The sequence below is a fragment of the Hyperolius riggenbachi genome, chromosome 6 (genome assembly GCF_040937935.1).
Source record: "Hyperolius riggenbachi isolate aHypRig1 chromosome 6, aHypRig1.pri, whole genome shotgun sequence".
Lineage (NCBI taxonomy): Eukaryota > Metazoa > Chordata > Amphibia > Anura > Hyperoliidae > Hyperolius > Hyperolius riggenbachi.
In genome coordinates, this window is record NC_090651.1 from 332,088,802 (window position 1) to 332,111,868 (window position 23,067).

At 47.1% G+C, this 23,067-nt stretch overlaps 2 protein-coding genes across 8 annotated transcripts in view; one reads left to right on the forward strand and one right to left on the reverse strand.

Annotated features, from left to right (window-relative positions):
- The window catches only part of GRIK5 (glutamate ionotropic receptor kainate type subunit 5), a 793,047-nt gene that overhangs the window by 520,422 nt on the left and 249,558 nt on the right, over nucleotides 1-23,067 (reverse strand). Inside the window, exon 1 of one of the 7 annotated variants that reach the window (XM_068241462.1) lies at nucleotides 6,134-6,155. The exons of the other annotated variants lie outside the window; for them this stretch is intronic. The gene's annotated coding sequence lies outside the window, so the exon portion shown is untranslated. Of the gene's footprint in view, nucleotides 1-6,133; nucleotides 6,156-23,067 lie in introns of those variants that run through there. 7 annotated transcript variants of the gene reach the window in all.
- LOC137522209 (uncharacterized) lies at nucleotides 14,291-16,543 on the forward strand. Its single transcript, XM_068242240.1, has one exon. The coding sequence runs from the start codon at nucleotides 14,291-14,293 to the stop codon at nucleotides 16,541-16,543; it is 2,253 nt and encodes a 750-aa protein (XP_068098341.1).

The window sequence follows — 23,067 nt, forward strand, 5'->3', positions numbered from 1 at the left end:
CAAATACATACCCGGGCAACGCCGGGCGTCCAGCTAGCACCAGCCAAATACATACCTGGGCAATGCCGAGTCTTCAGTGGGCGGAGACAAACACAAATTTCACTGGGAAAATGTAAACTGCAGCCATTCTTACACTATTAATTGTGGGGTTCTAAAACTTTGCACAGTTGGTCACTGGGTGACTGGGATTAATATTCAGAAAAGTGGGTGGAGCCTACAAAAACCAATCACAATTCACCTATTGATTTTCAAGGCAAATATTTAATTGCTGCCATTTTTGCACTGCTAATGGCACAAGCCTCAAACCTGGTACAGTTGATCATTGGGTGACTGGGGTTAAATATTTAGAAAAGGGGTGGGGCTACAAACAGCGAATCAGATGTGTTTCATTTCAATGAAAATTATTCATGCCAAAGACCACAAATCTCACAAACTTGGTCATTGACTATTGACAATTGTGTGTTAGGGTTAGAAAAAGTGGCCACAGCCTACAGCAGCCAAATACATACCTAGGAAACATTAGCACATCAGTGGGTGGAGAAAAATACAAATTTAACTGCCAGAATGTAAACTGCAGCCATTCTTACACTGTCTGTCAATGGCAGGGTTCTTAAACTTTGCACAGTGGGTGACTGGGATTAATATTCAGAAAAGTAGGTGGAGCCTACAAAAGCTAATCAAAATTCACCTATTTATTTTCAAAGTAGTGGAGCCACAGCCAATTATTGATGCCAAAGACCGCAAAGCTCACAAACTAGGTAATTGTGTGTTAGGATTAGAAAAAGTGGACAGAGCTAACACTAGCCAATTACATACTCAGGCAACGCCGGGCAACCAGCTAGTATATAATACAGGAAGTGTTTCTGCTGCTGAAACCAGGAAAATACTGTAAAAGTGGGTATCCTGAGTAAATTACTACATTCTACTACTGTAAATGTCACTACAGTGCCTCTTTAAGGTATGTATGTGCAATTTGTATAGTTTATAGTGGTATTAATGTTTTTTTTTTTTTTGGGGGGGGGGGGGGGGTCATAGGATTAATGAAACTCTTTGCTTGATAGAGGCTTTAAATATTAGGAGAACAGTTTGTAAGTTGCTCCAAGTTCAGCTTTAAAATGTAACTCCACTTATATTAAATCAAAGGACACTATTTTATTATAGGCATTAGGAGTTGGGTTAGTGTTACGCATCAGGAGTTGTGTTAGTTTTAGGCATAAGGAGTTGGGTTAGTGTTACGCATTAGGAGTTGTGTTAGTGTTAGGCATTAGGGGGAGAGTTGTTAGGTATTAGAGTTGGGTTAGTGGAAGCCATTGGAAGGGGGGTTAGTGTTAGGCAGTAGGATGGGGGGATTAGTGTTAGGCATGTGTGGGTGTTAGTGTTAGGAGTAGGGTTAGTGTTAAGCATTAGGAGGTAGGTTAGTGTTAGGCATTAGGGAGGTTAGTGTTAAGCATTAGGTGTTGGGTTAGTGTTAGGCATGGAGAGGGGTTAGTGTTAGGAATTAGGAAAGGTTAGTTTAAAGGTAGCCACTAACGGTCCAATTTGTAGCGAAAAATCGTTAGAGCGATCAGAAATTGTCATCGGAAGTGAAATATTGTAATAAATCGTTCACTACACCATCAACTAACCAATCTTTACTTCCTATCTATCACAACCAACAAGAAAATACAAATTTTGGTTCGACGAAAATTCATTCGGGCGACATTTTTTTCACTCATTCATAATCGATTGTGTCCACCAATAGATATTATTTACAACCAATCCGATCAGAATTTCTGATCGCTCGAACGATTTTTCGCTAGAAATTGGACTGTTAGTGGTCACCTTTAGGCATTAGGAGGGGGGTGAGTGTTAGGAGTTAGGAAGGGTTAGTGTTAGGCATTAGGAGTTGGATTAGTGTTAGGCATTAGGAGTAGGGTTAGTGTTAGGCATTAGGAGTAGGGTTAGTGTTAGGCATTAGGAATAGGGTTAGCGTTAGATGGAGATAGCAGGTAATATTGCATTAGCAATATTTTAACTATGGGCATCAAAATAGCAACCAAATTACCAGCTGCCAAGACAACATGTACGTGTGGGAGAAACCCTGAAGACAGCAAGCAGCAGGAAGAGTTTCTCCAGTAAATACATTTGCTGCTCTGTGTATTTCATTTTAAAGCTTTATTTCGCTTCATGTACCCGTTAACCAAACAGGTAATTTTAATGACATTTAGGGAATGACTCCCGATAGCTAATCCTATAATAGAATTTTGTTAGTGCAAGTAACTAGAACACCACATTCCTGTACTTCACCTTCTTTGATGCTACATGTGCTCCGAAAGAGCTACAATCATCTTATTCATGAGCTTCAAGGAACCTTCAAACTTCCCAGCTTCCAAAACGTACCCAACAATTTGCATTGTGTTTGCTCATGCTAGGCGCGTGCTTCGAAGCTTAGAAAATTGCCAGCTTGAAACAGAAGAAATGATGCAGCCACCTCTGCTGAAATGCTTTACAAAAGTTTCAGAAATGTGTGCAGGGCCACGATGGGAAGATCATGATTAAAGATGACTGCACCAATGCAAGTAAGTGGCGAGGTCCACATAAGTACGGGAAAAGGCTCTGGTAAGCCAAAGATATAAGAAAATGGCTAACTTAAAGTCCTCTTGCTCATATATTTAGACAAGTGTTGTGGCCCTATTGTGTTGAAAGCTTTTGTAGGCACCAACTACAGATGCAGGCAGGGCCAGTTCTCTCATAAAGCAAGGTGAAACACTTGCATCAGGAGCAGAGGTTATAGTGGCAGCATGTTTGTACTGTTTTTACACTAACAGCATGCAGTCAGAGTAGCGAGAGGAGAGCGAGTGAGGTAAAGAGGTCATCATTGGGGAACAGCAGCTTGTTGTGCTGTGTGAGGTGTCAAACACTGAGTGAGTAGGGGGGAGGCAGGAGAGCAGCAGTGTTTCATTGGACTTGCACAGCAGAAGGGAGAAGTTGGCACTGCTGTCCTGACTGAGGGGGAATGGAGTGACCGAGGGTGAGCAGTTTGTTTGTCACAGACTCACAGCCAGCCAGCGTGCTATTGTGTTTAGCTGCAGCATGTTATGTGAGAACATTAAATGAAGCAGTGTAAATTATTCAATGTATTGCACTCATTCCAAATCAGGAGGGGAGATTCTCACAAGTTTGCCTCTGGCAGCAAAAAGTCTAGAACCGGCCCTGGATGCAGGAGTGACAAATGCTTAGTCACACAGCAGTGGCAGTGCTACCAAGCTTCAATAAGAGCCTCTGAGGTCCAAAAAGTGCATGTTTACACTGCCAGTCAATGCCAGGCAAGGCTGTTTAGGTAGGGTTCCCAATTGCGTATTTCTGAAAACGCGTGATCGCCACACATGTAATGTATTTAGCTAGCCATACATCAAATAATTGCTTCACTGATCGAATCTGATCAGAGAGGGATCTATTGCCAGGCCACATTCTGCCCAACGATATCCAATACATCTCAGCATTAAATCAATTGGAAAATTCTCCTTGTGCCGCCCGGAGTTGTAAAATCTTCCCTGTCCGCTGCCTGAGTCCCCCACCCGGTGCGCTGCGTCGTGGAGAGTGCACCACGTGACTCGGCACATGTGACGTCACACATGCGCCAGCGTCACATGGTATATGTGGTCACAATGACGGTGGACAACAGAGGAGCCCAGGAGTTGCGTCAGCGGACCTTAAAACACTGAGCATGGGCATGGGGGGTGGATAATTTACAACTGGGAGAATACCGGTCGGGGTCCATAGAGTTTGTCAATTGTCACAATATTGAATGCCATTACCACCACGCACCCGATCAAGCCTGTGAGACTGAGATTTTTCTGCCATTCCCGATGGATCCCTTTCGACTGATTTCAGACAGAAATCGATCTTGTGGCCATGTTGTGTCACCGATTCTGATGCGATAAAATAATTGATAGGGCTGCAACATCGAGTAATGTATAGGCACCCTTTCAATATCATTGCATTTTATTTTCAGTTGTATGTGAACTTGCCTTTGCAATCTTTCTACGTTTTACAATCGATTGGCAGATCTGCTTTTTTTTTTTTTGTGTGCAGTGTGCGATTCATTCATGTTGTATTGCAAGTCAATGGTAGTGCAGACAAGGCATGGGAAATGTGCATCAATATTCACAGGCAATTGTAAAATTAATTAAATGGATTTCATGTAATTTACCTTTGGTATTTGCGGAATTAACACAATGTGACATTTTGCATACAAGCGCATATAAAAATCGCTAAAAAAAAAGGTAAATAACAAGAAAATATCAAATCGCAAACACAGAATTGTGTATGTGAAAAATCACATGCATAGAATGCTAAGGGCCCCTTTCCTCTAGGACACCCAATCACATGCATCGGAAGAGCGATCATGCTTCCTTCTATTTCCAGCACCGTGATTTTGTTGTGCTACCATATGGTGTATGGCACAATTGCAATGGGCTCAGAGCCGGGACAAGGTCCTCCAGCACCCAAGGCTGAGACACCAAAGTGCGCCCCTCCGTCCCTCCCACCCCAGCAGTCACACACCGATTGCTATTAGACTAAGAGGCACCCCAGGGCCCCCAACACCTTAATCTCTACTTATCTGGCTTGCAGTAACTGCCATGTATTCCCTTTACTTATTTCTCTCTGCTTCAAACACAGTAGGGGAATGATAGCTGAGTGAGTTGCACGCCCCCTCCTACACTGTGCCCTGAGGCTGGAGCCTCTCTCGCCTCTGTCTCGGCCCGGCCCTGAATGGGCTTGCTCTTGGGCTTTCTGACAGGAGAAAGAAAAACTCGGTGGGAAAATAGTTTAGTTGCCAAAAATGCAGAAGGTTGACGGTTGCGTTCTGGAAAAAATGGAATTGCATCGGTGGAAAAAAAAGAACCACAATTTACATGTCAATCGCCATGCCATGGAAAAACGTGAGCAATCTGATTTTCAGATCAAAGCACACTAAGTGGAAAAGAACCCTAAGGGCCCGTTTCCACTACTTAGTGATGCGAATGCGGCTACCTAGCCGCATCGCATCACTTCCGCATCTCCCGATGCGGAAGTGTATTGGAGGAGATGGGACGTGGCTGCGGGCGGATGCGGTCGCGCGAGAATCTGCAGCATGCTGCAGATTCTTGGATCGCTCCGCACAACATGCACGCAGTGGAAACGCTTTCATTGCCGTGCATGTGTTTCAGGACACCTGCGGTGCGATGCAGCTATGTAGCCGCATCGCACAGCTCCTAGTGGAAACGGGCCCTAAGGCCCACTAGCATGCGATCTGCTTCAGAAAGCGGATCACAGCGGTTTTTGTGAACGCAAGAGTACCGTTATTTACGTGTAAACCACGGTGCTCATTTCTCACTAATGCCCGCCATTTTTTCTCCGCACCCAATTGTGGCTCGTGGTAAAAGCAGCTTGTATGATTGCAACGAAGTGTGATTGTGCTTGCAACGGACAGGGGCCCTTACTGCAACCCCCAAGCAACTCCTGCTAAATCAACGCTAGTGTTTGTTTTTATAGAGCTTCCAGTGTGCATGTGTAAGTCTACCTGTCATGAGAGCCACAAGGAGCTTTACAATGCTGACCTCTCTCTTACGGTATAGAAAGGGCCAACGCTTCAGAGGACCGACATTCTCATACTTTTATTGCTTTGACACCTTAGGATTAAAGTATTTCCGGATTGATCCTCCCCGGGTCCTTCTCTGAGTGTATGGATTGCCCCATTAAGCGGTGCGCCCAGCATTGATGTTTATCATCCTATGGGGGTAGAAGTGTAGGCTAGCTTCTGGTTTGACCCTTCCTAGAAGCAGCCTTGCACAGCTGAATAATTCTGATGGATATGGTCGCTTTGATCGGATCTGCCAGTGAGTGACCTTCTGACTGGAGATGAGCACTCATTGTGACTCTGGGTGAAAACTTTGCTCCACAGAAAGCATAATTCTCATAGGCTGAATTTACACCTTGCACAGGGATAATCAGATTTGGAAGGCTGATGATTAATTACTTGACACTCGATTAAAGGACCACTATTGCGTAAAATTGTAAAATATACAGGCACCCATATTAATAAGAATATCTTTTCTCACAGATTAAAATGCACTATAAATTACTTTTCTCCCATGTTGCTGTCACTTACTGTAGGTAGTAAAAAACCTGACAGCTCTGACAGGTTTTGGACTAGTCCATCTCCTCATGGCATTCTCAGTATTTCCTTTATTCTTTGCAAAAGCACTCTCCGGATAGGATCTAAACAAGATATAAGGAATAGGGCCAATTACCGGGTCACGGAGGGTGAAGCTGGGGCACAGGAGGTGCTGTACACATCTGCACAACTCCACACACACAGTAGGCGTCCTTTTTAAAATATATTTAGCACTAATGTATCTTTTTATATGCGGAAATCAATATAGATTGAATTTCAAATCTGGAGTGCCGACTCTGATATGCAAACAATGTAACATGAATTGTGCATATAGCGCAACCCACGTTATGAATGTATGCAATGATCGCATTGCTACTATAAAACACAATACACACATCTTGTAAGGCAAGTTATACAAGGAACAGGCCCATTGTGTACATAACGCGAGTTGCGCTAAGTGTGCAATGCACTTTATACCCTTTCATGAAGAAAGATCCATATCTTTACTACCGACCCCTGCAAACCCGATAAACTTCCAATCCATTTGGATAGTTAATTGATCAGAAAAACGATAAGGAACGATGCTAAAGTTTAGCTGAGCAGCTGGAGGAGGAGAAGTGGGGATTAATGGTCCCACAGAGTTCTACAGCATCACACAATACAGAGAAGTTTATGGACCGTCCCTAATGACCACTAAAAATGCTATTTCCTGTCTATATTGGCGATCACCTGTAAACGAAATGCAGATTAGACTCCAGGAGATTCCTGTTCTGCTTACTTATTCCAGGTGCCTCACCTGGAACCAGAGAATCTGGTGTACCTATAACGACCATGAGGAAACATGGGCGTGAAATAACTGTAATAGAATATAATTAATTTCATTGATATTTTATTATCCACTATAGTAGAATTTCAGTAATGTTACCCATATTGTCCTATATCCTGACCTAACCTAACCCTAAATTCTCCCTCTTGATGCCTAACACTAACCGATCCCCCCTGGTGAAGCCTAACACTAAGAACCACCCCACGTTTAACTCTAGGTGGGGTCCTAACCTTGAAAAGAACGAGTGGTGGGAATTTTTGTAAAATAAAAAAATACATGCTGCCTGATCTGGGGGGCTAGCTGGATCAGGTAGCCTTAATTACCGCCACTCCTGTAGCCAGAAATCCTTCGGTTTCAGTGACCCCTGGGGTACAACTCAGCAGCTCTGTGCCCTGTGTGTCTCAACACAGAGCACAGAGCAGGAAGATGGAGGAATGGCGGGGGACAGGCAGAGCTGACCAATTAGAGCTGGGGAAGGAGTTTAAGGGACCCCTTCCCCTTGAGATAGGGGACACAGAAGCATTTCATGGACCAGGTAACATACCTCTGTGTCCCATCTGCCCCTCCCGTGCCGCATCCAGTATACACTTTAAACTCTGCCCCTCCATGCCTAACCCTAAAGACCCATCCTCCCCCTAGGGTTGGGGGCCTAACCTTATACTCCCCCCTGCCATACCCAACCCTAAAGACCCCTCCCCCCTCCCCAGGCCCGGATTTACATCACAGGAGCCTATAGGCACACAATGGTCTCAATTCACTAAGCTTATCTCCTGTCTTTAAAGGGAAGGTCCAAGCAAAAATAAAAAAATGAGTTTCACTTACCTGGAGCTTCTACCAGCCTCATGCAGCCATCCTGTGCCCTCGTAGTCACTCATTGCTGCTCCAGTCCCCCGCTGGCAGCTTGCCGACCTCGGAGGTCGGCAGGCCGCATTGCATACATTTTTACGCATTCCCGCTAGTGCAGGAACATTAACACATACAATTTTACGCGTTAGTGGCTCAATGCGTAAAAATTTACGCATTGAACCAGTAACGCGTAAAAATGTATGTGTTAATGTTCCTGCACTAGCGGGAATGCGTAAAAATGTACGCAATGCGGCCCGCCGACCTCCGAGGTCGGCAAGCTGCCAGCGGGGGACTGGAGCAGCAGTGAGTAACTACGAGGGCCCAGGATGGCTGCATGAGGCTGGTAGAAGCCCCAGGTAAGTGAAACTAATTTTTTTATTTTGCTTGGACCTTCCCTTTAATAACATTTCTAGAGTTGTTACCATGGTGATAAGGCATCAGGGGCGTAGGAATAGGCCCTGCAGCCCCTGCGCCCGCGGGGGGGCCCGCCCCCCCGTTTTGTGGGTGCTGGAGGGGTGGCAGCATGAGGGGAAAGCCTTGCCCACAGTCGGCGGGGAGAGAGGTAGTTCCCCCCTCTCCCTCACCTCGGGGCTCTCCCCTCTGCGCTCCCCTCCAGCTCGTAAGTGTCTGTGGGGCTGTGGTGGGCAGCGAGCGGCGGGCAGATACATACCTGCTTCCGTGCGTTCCATCGGAGACTTCTCCCTCTAGCGGCTGAAGTGACGTCAGCCGCTAGAGGGAGAAGTCTCCGATGGAACGCACGGAAGCAGGTATGTATCTGCCCGCCGCTCGCTGCCCACCACAGCCCCACAGACACTTACGAGCTGGAGGGGAGCGCAGAGGGGAGAGCCCCGAGGTGAGGGAGAGGGGGGAACTACCTCTCTCCCCACCGACTGTGGGCAAGGCTTTCCCCTCATGCTGCCACCCCTCCAGCACCCACAAAACGGCCGCGAGCGGGCCCCGGGGGGGGGGGGGGGGGGGGGACCGGTCAGAAAATCTGCAGGGGGGCCCGGTGGGGCCTAGTTACGCCCCTGTAAGGCATGTAGTATTCAGGAAACATTTTACCTCAGGCAAACCTAAAGTTAATTCTTCTGTCTTTAAGTTAACTCTCCAATCCTTAAAATAACTCCAGAGTTAAAGACAGGCTGTTAATTAACTGCGTGTGAAAATAACTACAGAGGAGGTAAATTAACTACAGAGGAGGTAAATTAACTACAGAGGAGGTAACGTAAGGAATGAAGAGATAAGATAGGCTGACCAGGCGTCCTTTTTTGCCCGGACAGTTCCACTTTTTACGACCTGTCCGGGCCGTCCTCCCGGATTATTGAAATGTCCGGGTGACTGAACACAGAGGGAGCCAAGCTGCTTTGTTCAGTGTGTGAGTCAGCGCACAGACTGGCCAGGGGGGAAGGGGGGCAATCTCCCCCCAGGCAGCCTTTCATTCAGTGATTTAGGGCAGGTCTGGTGTATTCAGGTTTGTTGTGGTAAGGTAATGTGAAAGGCTAGCTGATAAAAGTGCAATTAGAGGGCAGGCAAGCTTGTAAGTATACACAGCATGATGCAGAGCTTGCCTGGAGGGTCCCTGGGCAAATATCTGGCTGCTCTCTCACCACTGTTATGACTGCATGTGTGGATAAGGCCTTAAAAAAGTTTAAAAGTTTTTGACAGTCCCTAGACTCCAGGAGGGCTGCTTTCTGACTTGTGTGAGAGACTGGCAGAACCTCCTGTATTCCTGCACTTCATCATAAACACCTTTGTTAGCTTAAATTAACCCCAAAGTGTTCAGTTAAATCACTGAGATATCCAGCTTTCAGTATGGGCAAATGAATGGCAAAACGTTCAGTACAGCATGTTTAACTTGTCTTTTCTCAGCAGTTACAGTTTTAGGTTGAACAGAAGACCTACAGCCATCCAGTTCAGCCAGAATACTAAATCATTGTGCTTAACTAGCATGGTTTTTACAGTCTTCTCTGGAGTTCTCACCATGATTGTCATTTGTCACCTGCCTGTGTGATTTTATTGCATTTTGTGGGGAAATCTTCTGCGAATCTGATTGCATTTTGTGGTCGGCCCTCCACCACCATGTGGTCTGGGAAAAAAAAACGGCCCTCTATGCCCAGGAAGTTGGACAGCACACTGCTAAGGTCTTGTATATTTGGCCCCACCCATGACCACGCCCACATGCTGTTGTGATCGTCCTCTTTTTTGGAAATCAAAATATGGTCACGCTAGATAAGATAACTCTCTTACTGTGTGGAGGTAAGTTTTCTCTTGCCTTATTATCTCCAGCATGATCTAAGTGAATTGAGGCCATTGTCCTGGCACCCTAGACTTTACCCTCCATAAACCTACAACTGAACTGCACCGCAAGTGTGCTGGCTATCCCAGCTGTCACCTCTCCCTTACTTCCCTTGCCCATCATAGGTAGCTATAAGTGTCCCTTAGCATTAGGTAGCCAGAGGTACCCTCAATATTAAGTAGCTAGTGGTGCCCCCAAGTATTAGGTAGCTAAAGAAACCTCAGTATTAAGTAGCTAGAGGTGACCTCAAGTATTTGGTAGCCAGAGGTACCCTCAGTATTAAGTAGCTAGAGGTGACCTCAAGTATTTGGTAGCCAGAGGTACCCTCAGTATTAAGTAGCTAGTGGTGCCCCCAAGTATTAGGTAGCTAAAAAAAGCCTCAGTATTAAGTAGCTAGAGGTGACCTCAAGTATTTGGTACCTAGAGGTACCCTCAGTATTAAGTAGCTAGAGGTGCCCCCAACTGAAGGGAGATCTCGTCAGTGTAATGCCGAGACTGATGAGTAACCTCTCATTTACGATTTGCTCAGGACTCTGCATAGGGAAGGAGGGAGGTGCTCTGGGAGGGGAGTGAGCCGCCTTTCCATCATTAGGCGCCTGTAGGCACGTGCCTACAGTGCCTTGTGGTAAATCCAGCCCTGCTCATCCCCGAGTGCCAGCTATTGATAGCCACAACTTACATTGCAGGTTCCCCCGTGACCCGCTATTTTATAGTGTGAGTTCGGCGCCCAAGTGTACCTTTATACCCGAGTTTCACAAGGGCACCTATGGCGCCCTAATTAACGCGCCCCAAGCCTAACATCTAATACTACTCCCATTTTCCTAATGAGGTCAGCAATTGCTGGCTCCACATTTCTCTCACGACACCTAAAAAAGAAGAGGAAGACGTTTTCGGATAAAGCAAATTTCAACCATCCAGCTTAATCCGTACATAAGCCTCACAGCTTGTTACATGCATAAAAAGCCCATTTCTCTGCTGCGGAATAAATAGACGGCTCCAGGGCAGAGCAGGTATATGTTTTATGTGTTATTTCCATCCAGTTACACGGCAGATTTGTTCAGATAACATACTTATAATGTGTGTTTACAATACATCCGGTCCCTGTACATTAGTAAGCCGTAGTTTTCCCCACTCCTGTCCTGGACTGGACTCGGCTCCAAGCTGTCCCAGCAGACCCATATTGCCCAATCCCCGGCCCTGGCTGATGAGGGTAAAAGAAGAAAGTGACGGAGGAGGAAAAATAAAAAATAATAGGTTATTATGGCGCAGAGATAAAAGACATAATGTGCGTAATCTTCATAATAACGGCGCCTCTGAGCTGGCGTTTATGGCGATACCTCAGGGTGCTGTAGCCACGCCAGACTTGGCTGCTCGCGAGAAACTAATTTGCTAGAGTGGATCTTTTCAGCGCTGACCGGAGGTGGGAAGTCTCCGAATTCTTTCAAGGGCACCTTTATAGCGTTTTTTTGTACCAGATTCTGACAGAGCTTGCTGCACGTTTGTTTGTATTTAAAGGGTCACATTTCCCAAAACCAATATATCAGTTCGGAATAGATCTTATTAGGTAAAATCACCCACCAGTATCTTATAAATCTAGAGGTTCGTTAGCAGCCAATCCTGGCATTTCGCTCCAGCAAAACGCTAGCACATTAGAAAACCCCTTGTTCCCAATAAGGCTGGTTTACGGTACGAGCTTGGCTCAGGCTTGTGTTGTTACAGCTACTGTTTCAGGCGCTCCACTCCTAAGGAGTAAATGGAAAAGGGCTGAAAGTGCCAGCCAATCCACAGGTAATGTTTCAAGCAATTGAGCATTCCAATCCCTCAATTGGTAATGAAGTGCTTGGTAGCGGTAGAACAACTTATACACATGTGTGATGGCTCTTCTACTGATTCTTTCAGTCGGTCGTCTGCACAGGTGCATGGCATGGCATGAGTTAACCAATAGGTTTTGATCAGTGAAGCAGGTAAAATGGGTGCGAGGCACACCTGGTGTTTTGGGCACCATCATAGGCAATTTGCAGCTTTGGTGGCACAGAGTGTGTTACAAGGGCAACAGAGTTCTGCTACAGTACAGCTGAAATCCGGGTAATGGCATTGGGACAAATAGTGGTTTTTCCCATACTATAGTATAGCTGTCTGCAAGCACTGGCGCTAGCAGTTCATTATGGTGGTTAGGCTGGGTGCCGTCATTTGGCTACAGCAGGTTATACACCAGGGGGTAGGTAGGGGGAAGGTTACTGTTAGGAGGTTAGTGTTAGGAGTAAGTAGGGGGAAGTTAGTGTGAGGCGTAGGCTGGGGGGAGGTTAGCATTAGGTGTAGGAAGGGGGAGGTTACCGTTAAGTGTAGGTAGGGAGGAAAAAGGTGTTAGGCGGAAGTAGGGAGGAGGTTAGTGTTAGGTGTAGTTAGGAAGAAGATTAATGTTAAGCATAGGTGGGAGGGGTTAGTGTTAGGAGTAGGTAAAGGTGGGGTGAATGTTAGGTGTAAGTAGAGGGGAGTTTAATGTTAAGAGTATGTAGGGGGGAGGTTAGCGTGGGGCGTAGGTGGGGGGAGGTTAGCGTGGGGCGTAGGTGGGGGGAGGTTAGCGTGGGGCGTAGGTGGGGAAGAGGTAAGTGTTAGGCGTAGATAGGGGGGAGATTAATGTTAGGCATAGATGGAAGGGGGGGGGGGGTAGTGTTAGGAGTAGGTAAAGGTGGGGTGAATGTTAGGTGTACATAGGGGGGAGTTTAATGTTAGGAGTATGTAGGTGGGGAGGTTAGAGTTAGGCGTAGGCCGGGGAAGGTTAGTGTGGGGCGTAGGTGGGGAAGATTAGTGTTAAAGGGATACTGTAGGGGGGTCGGGGGAAAATGAGCTGAACTTACCCGGGGCTTCTAATGGTCCCCCGCAGACATCCTGTGTTGGCGCAGCCACTCACCGATGCTCCGGCCCCGCCTCCAGTTCACTTCTGGAATTTCTGACTTTAAAGTCAGAAAACCACTGCGCCTGCACGCCCGTGTCCTCTTTCCCGCTGATGTCACCAGGAGTGTACTGCGCAGGCACAGATCATACTGGGCCTGCGCTGTGCGCTCTTGATGACATCAGCGGGATCGAGGACACGGCAATGCAGGCGCAGTGGTTTTCAGACTTTAAAGTCTGAAATTCCAGAAGTGAACCAAAGGCGGGGCCGGAGCATCGGTGAGTGGCTGCGCCAACACAGGAGGTCTGCGGGGGACTGTTAGAAACCCCGGGTAAGTTCAACTCATTTTCCCCCGACCCCCCTACAGTATCCCTTTAAGGCCCGTACCCACTACGTGATTTTTCAGACTATTTTCCCAACTGGCGATTTTTTGAGCAACAAGCAATTGTTACTGTGATCTTGTGCCGTGGGTACAGGTGCACGATTACACAAACGATATTCTTCTATTGTTAACATCTCATATCCAATTTAACAAGTGCTCCTTTTGTATGCCTGCATTTATCAGCACAACTGGTCACACAATGTCTGGTAAAACAACCGTTTAGGCCTCGTTCACACTATTTGTATTACGTTACAACTACAATACCTGCGTAATGTTCTGTAATCAGTTACAACAGGGCATACTCATTTTCACAAGTGTTATCCAGAAATACGCTGTAGAAGTCAGAATCAGTTGCAATGCAGACATGTGAACAGGCCCACCAAGTTATATGGAGAGTGTGTGTCATAAAGTGTTGTGTTATCGTGCAACACAATACGCATAGTGTGAATAAGGCCTAATCCGTTATTTCCAAACCGTATGCAGAAGAAGTCACTTCTAATCGACAGACAGTCCCATGAATTTGCCTGGATCTTTCATTGATCAGGAGCGAATCTTGGCTGGTGTGTACAAGGTCTCAGCGAGTGCCTCTTAGCGGTCATTGCCTGATAAAGTGACAGGCAACAATGCCATTTTTAGCACTTCCAGTGTGAATGTTGTGTGATGCCAAGAATCACTTGCAGTCACAGTGTGAACTAGCCCTAAAGGTACACTTCAATCAAAACTGCAAATGCCGCTTTGAAATGTATAAACACAAGCTCCCTGTTGAGGGGCTGCGCTCTATATTCAGGCACAGCTATAATCAGGCCTAATGAGGGACAGGACTCTCAATGACCTTCAAGCTCAGGCTTTTAAAGGATGACTGCACTCACAAAGTACAGCTATCCACAATGCACTTCCCAGACTGCTGAATGTTCCCAGACCTCAGTACCTGCCTCCCTCTCATTCACTTCATCCACACCCTCATTCGCACCTGCCTCCCCCCCTCATCCACACCTGCTTCTCCCCTCATTCACACCTGCCTCAACTTCATCCACACCTGCCTCACCCTCATCCACACCTGCCTCCTCCTCATCCACACCTGCTTCCCCTCATCCACACCTGCTTCTCCCCTCATTCACACCTGCCTCACCCTCATCCACACCTGCCTCCCCCTCATCCACACCTGCCTCCCCCTCATCCACACCTGCCTCCCCCTCATCCACACCTGCTTCTCCCCTCATCCACACCTGCCTCCCCCTCATCCACACCTGCTTTTCCCCTCATCCACACCTGCTTCTCCCCTCATTCACACCTGCCTCACCCTCATCCACACCTGCCTCCCCCTCATCCACACCTGCCTCCCCCTCATCCACACCTGCCTCCCCCTCATCCACACCTGCTTCTCCCCTCATCCACACCTGCCTCCCCCCTCATCCACACCTGCTTCTCCCCTCATCCACACCTGCTTCTCCCCTCATCCACATCTGCTTCTCCCCTCATCCACACCTGCCTCCCTCTCATCCACACCTGCTTCTCCCCTCATCGACACCTGCTTCTCCCCTCATTCACACCTGCCTCACCCTCATCCACACCTGCCTCACCCTCATCCACACCTGCCTCACCCTCATCCACACCGGCCTCACCCTCATCCACACCTACCTGGCTTACCCTCATCCACACCTGCCTCCCCCTCATCCACACCTGCTTCTCCCCTCATCTACACCTGCTTCTCCCCTCATTCACACCTGCCTCACCCTCATCCACACCTGCCTCCCCCTCATCCACACCTGACTCCCCCTCATCCACACCTGCTTTACCCTCATCCACACCTGCCTTCCCCTCATCCACACCTGCTTCTCTCCTCATCCACACCTGCCTTCCCCTCATCCACACCTGCTTCTCTCCTCATCCACACCTGCTTTACCCTCATCCACACCTGCCTCCCCCTCATCCACACCTGCTTCTCTCCTCATCCACACCTGCTTTACCCTCATCCACACCTGCCTCCCCCTCATCCACACCTACCTCCCCCTCATCCATACCTGCCTTACCCTCATCCACACCTGCCTTACCCTCATCCACACCTGCTTCTCTCCTCATCCACACCTGCCTCCCCTTATCCACACCTGACTCCCCCTCATCCACACCGGCTTCTCCCCTCATCCACACCTGCTTCTCCCCTCATCCACACCTGCCTCCCCCTCATCCACACCTGCTTTACCCTCATCCACACCTGCCTCTTCCTCATCCACACCTGCTTCTCCCCTCATCCACACCTGGCTTACCCTCATCCACACCTGCTTCTCCCCTCATTCACACCTGCCTTACCCTCATCCACACCTGATTCTCTCCTCATCCACACCTGCTTCTCCCTTAATTCACACCTGCCTTACCCTCATCCACACCTGCATCTTCCCTCATTCACACCTGCCTTACCCTCATCCACACCTGCCTGGCTTACCCTCATCCACACCTGCTTCTCCCCTCATCCACACCTGCCTGGCTTACCCTCATCCACACCTGCTTCTCCCCTCATCCACACCTGCCTGGCTTACCCTCATCCACACCTGCTTCTCCCCTCATTCACACCTGCCTTACCCTCATCTACACTTGCCTGGCTTACCCTCATCCACACCTGCTTCTCCCCTTATTTACACCTTCCTCCCTCTCATTCACTCTATCCACACCTGCTTCACCCTCATCCACACCTGCATCTCTCCTCATTCACACCTGCCTTACCCTCATCCACACCTGCCTTACCCTCATCCACATCTGCTTCTCCCCTCATTCACACCTGCCTTACCCTCATCCATACCTGCCTTACCCTAATCCACACCTGCCTTACCCTCATCCACACCTGCCTTACCCTCATCCACACCTGCTTCTCCCCTCATTCACCTTTGCCTTACCCTCATCCACACCTGCCTCCCCCACCTGCCTTACCCTCATCCACACCTGCCTCCCCCTCATCCACACCTGCTTCTCCCCTCATTCACCTTTGCCTTACCCTCATCCACACCTGCCTCCCCCACCTGCCTTACCCTCATCCACACCTGCCTTACCCTCATCCACACCTGCCTGCCTCACCCTCATCCACTCCTACAACCCCCATCTACACCTGCCTCGCCCTCATCCACACCTGTCTTGGCCTTGGGGTGTGTTCATGTTCAGCCAATCAATGAAGGGGTGTGTTCATGTGCAGCCAATCAATAAAAGGCTGTGTTTATGAGCAGCCAATCAGTGCAGGGTTAATGGCAGTCAGAACACTGGTAACAGACTGAATACAAAGCTCTGAACTTAGAGCGCAGTATATACAGCGTACAGAACACTCATTTTCAAAGACAAAATATCTGAGCTGCTAAATGCATCATAGACCTTTACAGCGGCACAGTAAAAAAATGTGGTTAAAAAGGGGGAAAAAAATTACGCATTTGCTTTTACCGCCTGTGATTCTGCTTATAGTAGCCAAAATAGTTTCATCACAAGGAAAAGGAGATATCGTATCTGTAACATCAGGCGTATTTGTCAACATGTGAAGCAATGCGTGCCGTGGTTTATAGTGCTATGTAAGGCAGGCACTCCATTCAGCAAGGGATATCAGTTCATTCTAAGGTTCTTAGAGCCAGCCAAATGGACGTTAAATACAACACTTATTAATGTGCGCTGAATACGCTGATTAATCACATCTTCTCTCTCTTGAAGCTGGTCATCCTCCACTAACAGCACATTATTCTGAGTCCCATTTCTCAAAACCTTTGAAATAAAAACTGTCTGTTGTCACTGAATCTGGCCATCCACTAGGTAATAGGGATGATCAATGAGATGCAAATATTTCCGAGTGCATGCAGATTTATGTACATTTTTATGCAAATATATGCAGCTTGAAAATTGACTGATCCTAGTCCCACCCAGGTTTAAACTGATTGGTCCATTTTAAAGCTGCATACATTTGCATATCAAATTTACATGAATCTGTAGAAACTCGAAAATATTTGCATCTCATCGATCATCCCTGCTGGTCAATATTTTATATATGTTACGGGCAAAATGCAAAGTGGCCGTGTTACAGCGGCCAATGCCGGAAATGAATTGATTCCGGCTCCTCCCCCTGCCTCCCCCCTCTCACAGGTCGGCATAAATTCTTTATCAGATTTTTGCTGAGACCGGAACAATGTTGAGTGTTGCAAAGGGGCAGAATAATCACTAGTCTCTAATCAGTTTCCAGTATCACTAGAACATTCCCCCATATATTGTAGTTATGGCCCTTTTACACTCACAGGTAATTCCTCCTGAATTGCCTGAGGCTAGGTTCACAGTGGTTAGTTGCATAATGCATGCATTGTAATGTGTTACAATGACTGTGAGCTGCTATGGTGTCTGGACATAGACTTTAGTACACAGCCTGCATGCAGCGAGTTAGAATAACGCGATCAGTTACAACGCACTACTGTGAACAGCCCTATAGAATTGTATGGGCAGTGAGCTGACATGCAGAATTATTCTGCAATGCAACTGAGCACTTTGAACAGGGCCATACCCTACTGTACTGGCAAGGGGCCACAAGAGCAATGAAAGTCTAAACACTTATTGTGGTCCATTGCAGTGTGCCAGAAGTATTCGAGGGCAGCAGCGTGGTACCATGTTTAACACACAGTGCTTGGGGTAATGGAAATGTATGGGTGACGCAGTAAGTGGAAATGACAGAACGTGGTGCAGCACGTCACGCATGTGCGGATTGACGGGAATCCCAGTGACGTATTTCCTGTCCAGCAGGGAGTACGTCAATGAGCGGGGGGGGGGGGCGGGCCTATGAATATGACCCTGTCGGCGCACTCTGCCGTAGGGTCATATGATTGTCGTTTTTTCCGTTGTGGTGGAATGTGGCAGGGGCATCACCCTTGCCTCCTTTTGGCAGTTTAACCTCTTCCGTTCCTGTTTGAAGATGCAGAGTAGCTAGTGGGGAAATCCCCTAAGCAGGGCATGTTTAAAGTTTCTTGGAAGTTCATCTAAGCTGTGGCAAAGAAATAAAACGTTAAGTAAGACTAATGGAGACTAATAGAGAGATTCAGAGCGAGCAAAGGCAGTATAACAAAACATATACAATAGATGTAAGGAAGCTTCTTACTATTGTAATGCTGCCTTTGCACGGAGAACAGATATAACAACACAGAGACAACTCACACTCTCCTGCTGTTACCGACAACTGGACTTCGGGAAAATACCGAACTTCTACCAAACCTGTGAGTATTGATGAATTAGCAAACAATGGTCTAAAATTCCGAATGCGGTATTTTCCCGACTTTTTTTTTTAATCGAAAGTCTTGATGAATTGACGCCATTGTGCGGAGAAATGCTGCAGACGTCAAATTTTTCCTGGACATGAACACATGTCATTTCCCACATTAGGTGGAATTTGTACTCAATGGAGTCTGGAATTTGTACTCAATGGAAATAGAGCCTTATGTCGGGCATACACGGCATAGATTATGCACCGGATCGAGCCACTGGCTTGATGCCGGCGCATCGCAGCTCCTCCGTGCTTGTCCTGCTAATCAGCCGCTCGTTTCTCCCATTGTTCTCCCCACCGGTATCGAGCGCACTATCGATCCGGCGGGGTATCGGACAGGTTGGATCTTATCAATCGAGCCATCAGGCTCGATTGATAAGCCTCCCTCCTGTCCGTGTATGCCCAGCATAACTGTTTCTCCTTAGTTATTTCTCTTTCCGCCGCTCAGCTGATCCAGGATCCACTATATGAAGTGTGGAGTAACAAAGTAAAAACTGCGGTACCCTCATCTTGTGCTTGGCACCATATTGTTCCTTCCCCCTCCCTCCGCCCTCCTCTCATCTGTGATGCGTGGCCTCTGAATTCCTGTGCTCGTGCATTACCCATACACCTACAGATCCTGAGATCCTCATTTTTAATTGGTCAGAATAAGGGATAGCGCCACACCCACTGCGCATTTGCATTTAATGCCATCTAAAAATAGCCATATCTTGCCTGCAGTGGCGTAGCAATAGGGGTTGCAGAGGGAGCGACTGAATCGGGGCCCTTGGGCCAGAGGGACCCCATGGGGCTCTTCCTCAACCAAAGTATTAGCTGTTTATTGGTCTTGTGCTGGTAATAATCGCTTCTGGTGGCTGGATAGTGTACTGGTTAAGGGCTCTGCCTCTGACACGGGGACCTGGGTTCGAATCTCGGCTCTGCCTGTTCAGTAAGCCAGCATCTATTCAGTAGGAGACCTTGGGCAAGTCTCCCTAACACTGCTACTGCCTATAGAGCGCGTCCTAGTGGCTGCAGCTCTGGCGCTTTGAGTCCGCCAGGAGAAAAGCACAATATAAATGTTCTGTGTCTTGTCTGTGTCTTCTATAGATGCTTTGGATAGCAGTAATAATTAAACTGTTCCCCATTCCCTTCTTGCACCTCTAATACTGTGGATGACCTTGGCAGGTTTTGGTGCGCCGTATCAACTGTTATATATCAAGTGCTTGGGGGGCCTCATGTAAAACTTGCACCGGGGCCCACTGCGTCTTAGCTACGCCACTGCTTGCCTGGACTCTTGGGAGGCTCATTTTCTAGGGTGAGGTTGTGTGGCTCTGTCTGTTCTTTAGCATAGATAAGGTCAGTGTTCAGGATTTTTGTATGCAGAAGCATTGTGACTTGTGGTGGCACGGCAGATTATGTAAATGTGATTTTTACACTTCACGTCCATTTTAACAGATGGTGAAGTTCTCTCCCATCTGGCATCTGAGTCAGCAGCTTGCGACAGGCATAATTATGCTGTTACAGCAGTGGTGTAGCTATAGAGCTGTAGGCCCCAGTGCAAATTTTACACTGGGCCCCATCCCCTAGCACAGCACGTATTAATCATGTGATCTTCAGCACCTAAACCTGCTTTCCAAGGACAGTTACAGCGGGAGTGACGCGTAACTGAACTCAGAACTTCCTCTCTGCTCTAAAAGATATGCAACAGCATAATAACCTTTAAAGAAATACATTTCTTTGTTACAGCTGATATAAATCCTGCAATAAATCTGCAGCATGTCTACTTCCTGCTTTCACGTAAGCAGACACGGGGTAAACATCCTGTGTTTACAAATTAGCTGCTCTGCTGAGACAGCCAGCTGACACAGCTGCGAGATCACATTACAGTTGTGATTAGGCACCGATGGGGAAGGAATAAGACAGGCTAAACTCTCTAAATACATACAGGGTTTTTTTCTCTGTTTTCCTTCTATCCTGTACAAGAGTTCAGGTCCACTTTAAGGGGAAGGAAACACCTTTTAGTGGATGCTTGCATACGAATCCAACTGTTATATTCTAAAACAGAAGTGTTTATTAAAAAGACAGATGTTTCTTGCCCTTAATATGTTTCCTTCTGTTTTAACCACCCATGAGAAAAAATCTGGTAGGTCACTCAAACCTGATAGCTGAATTCTATGTGATCACTCCTTACCTGTCCCCTTCTGATGACTCAAAAATGATAGGAAGCTTCAAAGCAAAAAATACTTTTGCAGTGGTATATATTTTATGCTATAAGTACTGCAAGACATTCTTGTTTAAGCAGCAGGGACAGCCATACTATCGCAGGGGGAAAAAAACATATATAAGTAGATAAATACTTACATGACATACTGTATGTATTGTACTGCCCACGTTTTTATTTCAGTGAATTTTATATAGTAAATAAAGAGAAGACTGTTCCAGGCATTTTCCATCTTTACTGCCTTTGGCTGAAGCCAATCCTGATATTATTTACTCTTACTATTTTTTTCTCCTAGAAAGTGCACTGCCATATCTAGCTTGCTTTGTAAACACATGTGAGCACAGCATAGATTGGGCTTGATTCACAAAGCGGTGCTAACTGTTAGCACGCCTGTGAAAACCCCCTTAGCACGTCTAAACCAGCTTTTCGCGCATAAAACTTTATGCGCGTAAAACTTTACGCGCGTAAAACTTTACGCGCACACTGCACAGAGCGCAGGGCGCACCGCGCGAAGTGCCTGTTAAAGCCTATGGGACTTAGCGCGCATAAAACTTTGCGCGCGTAAAACTTTGCGCGCGCAAAGTTAGCGCGTGATCTGATTGAGAAATCCGGTGCTAACCTACTTAGCACCCTGGTTAGCACGTCTAAAGACTTTAGACGTGCTAAGTAGGTTAGCACCGCTTTGTGAATCAAGCCCATTGTATTTCAGCAGCTTCTGCAGAGGGGTGAGGCGTATTTCCTTTCTTAGCCTTGTGTCACACTAAACTGCCCTCAGCCTATCATTGAGGGGCAGGAATAAGGGAGGGGAGATAACACACTTCCTTTTCCCAAGCTATGTACCAGAATAGAGCCATGCCGACTGAGATAAGATTCATTACAGCAAAAACATTTATGATTATATTGGAATGCTTGCAATGCAGGGTAAGGATGTAGACTACATAATAAACACAGAGCAGTGGGCAAATGGAATTGGCAAATGGCATTGACTGTAGTTCAGTTTCCTTCTATATACCCACGTTCATCTCCATAACTGGATGCAATTCTTTAACACCAAACCAGGGATATATCCTAATGATTCTCAATAAGACATTTCTGGCTAGGTTCACAGTGGGAGTTGCCTTGCAGTCCCTGTAAAAGCAGGAAAACAACGGAACGAGAAAGCAGTGCTGCGCATTGCGCTGCATACAGTGAAGCATACAGTCAATGAAAAGTATGCCTCATGGTCACTGTTAATGCGCGCATCTTGCAGTAACGCATTGTGAAGTTGGTACAAAAATTATCGGACTCCTCAGTTTATGAACCCACCGACTCCACGTACCCAAAATTGCTCCGACTCCGAGTCAACGTGTATGCTCAAGACTATGTAGCTGGGTAATGGACGAGGCTATACAGGTGGCCACAGGAGTAATGAACAAGGGAGCAAGATTGCCCAGAGCAACTGCAGCTCTGGGTTTCAAATACCGCCTATCATGCTAGATGCTATGTGATACAACAGACGTAGTCGGTAACAGGCCAGGGTCATACACGTTAGATCAGATGGCAGTGGTACAGTGGACTAGACAGAATCAGAGTCGGCAACAGGCTAAGATCATACACGTTAGATCAGATGGCTGCGGTACAAAGGACTAGGCGAGAGAATGGTCAGTAAAGCAAAGGTCGTATCTAAGTCAGTCTGGCAGTCGCATTGCAATACATTAATTGAGTAATGAAAGTCACGTTAATATACAATAGCTGCTTAGTGCGAAGCTGCACTAATCCTCAGGCTGAGTAACAGGACAAACAACAGACAGACAGACCGAATGCTTTGCCAATCTAGTCGTTGCCCCAGCGACGGCAAACATTAACACTAACACAGACAAGACAAACAGGTAGGAGCATAACTAATGGCAACCGCTGCTTCAGTTACGTCCTCAGGAACAAGGCAAGAACGATAACTACCAGTCACCAGGATGGTGAAGACACTCTTCAATTAGCAGGATAGTGGACTTCACTGACCCGCCGCGGGTGCAGCAAACATCCAGCATGCATGGAAATACAAAGCAAGGCAATACAAAATATTTCACAGCATGGACGCAGCAACAACTCAGGGAGCTGTACACTATGTCGGGCGAGGTCTGAAATGGGAGGCAGACTTTTATGTCACCATCAGCCAATGGATGCAGGCATGCAAATTCCCACACAGCTGAATGGTAATTACTCAATCCTGAGCTGTCTTGATT

Coding starts and splice junctions, on each gene's coding strand:
- LOC137522209 (XM_068242240.1), top strand. CDS start 14,291: ATGTTCCCAGACCTCAGTACCTGCCTCCCTCTCATTCACTTCATCCAC.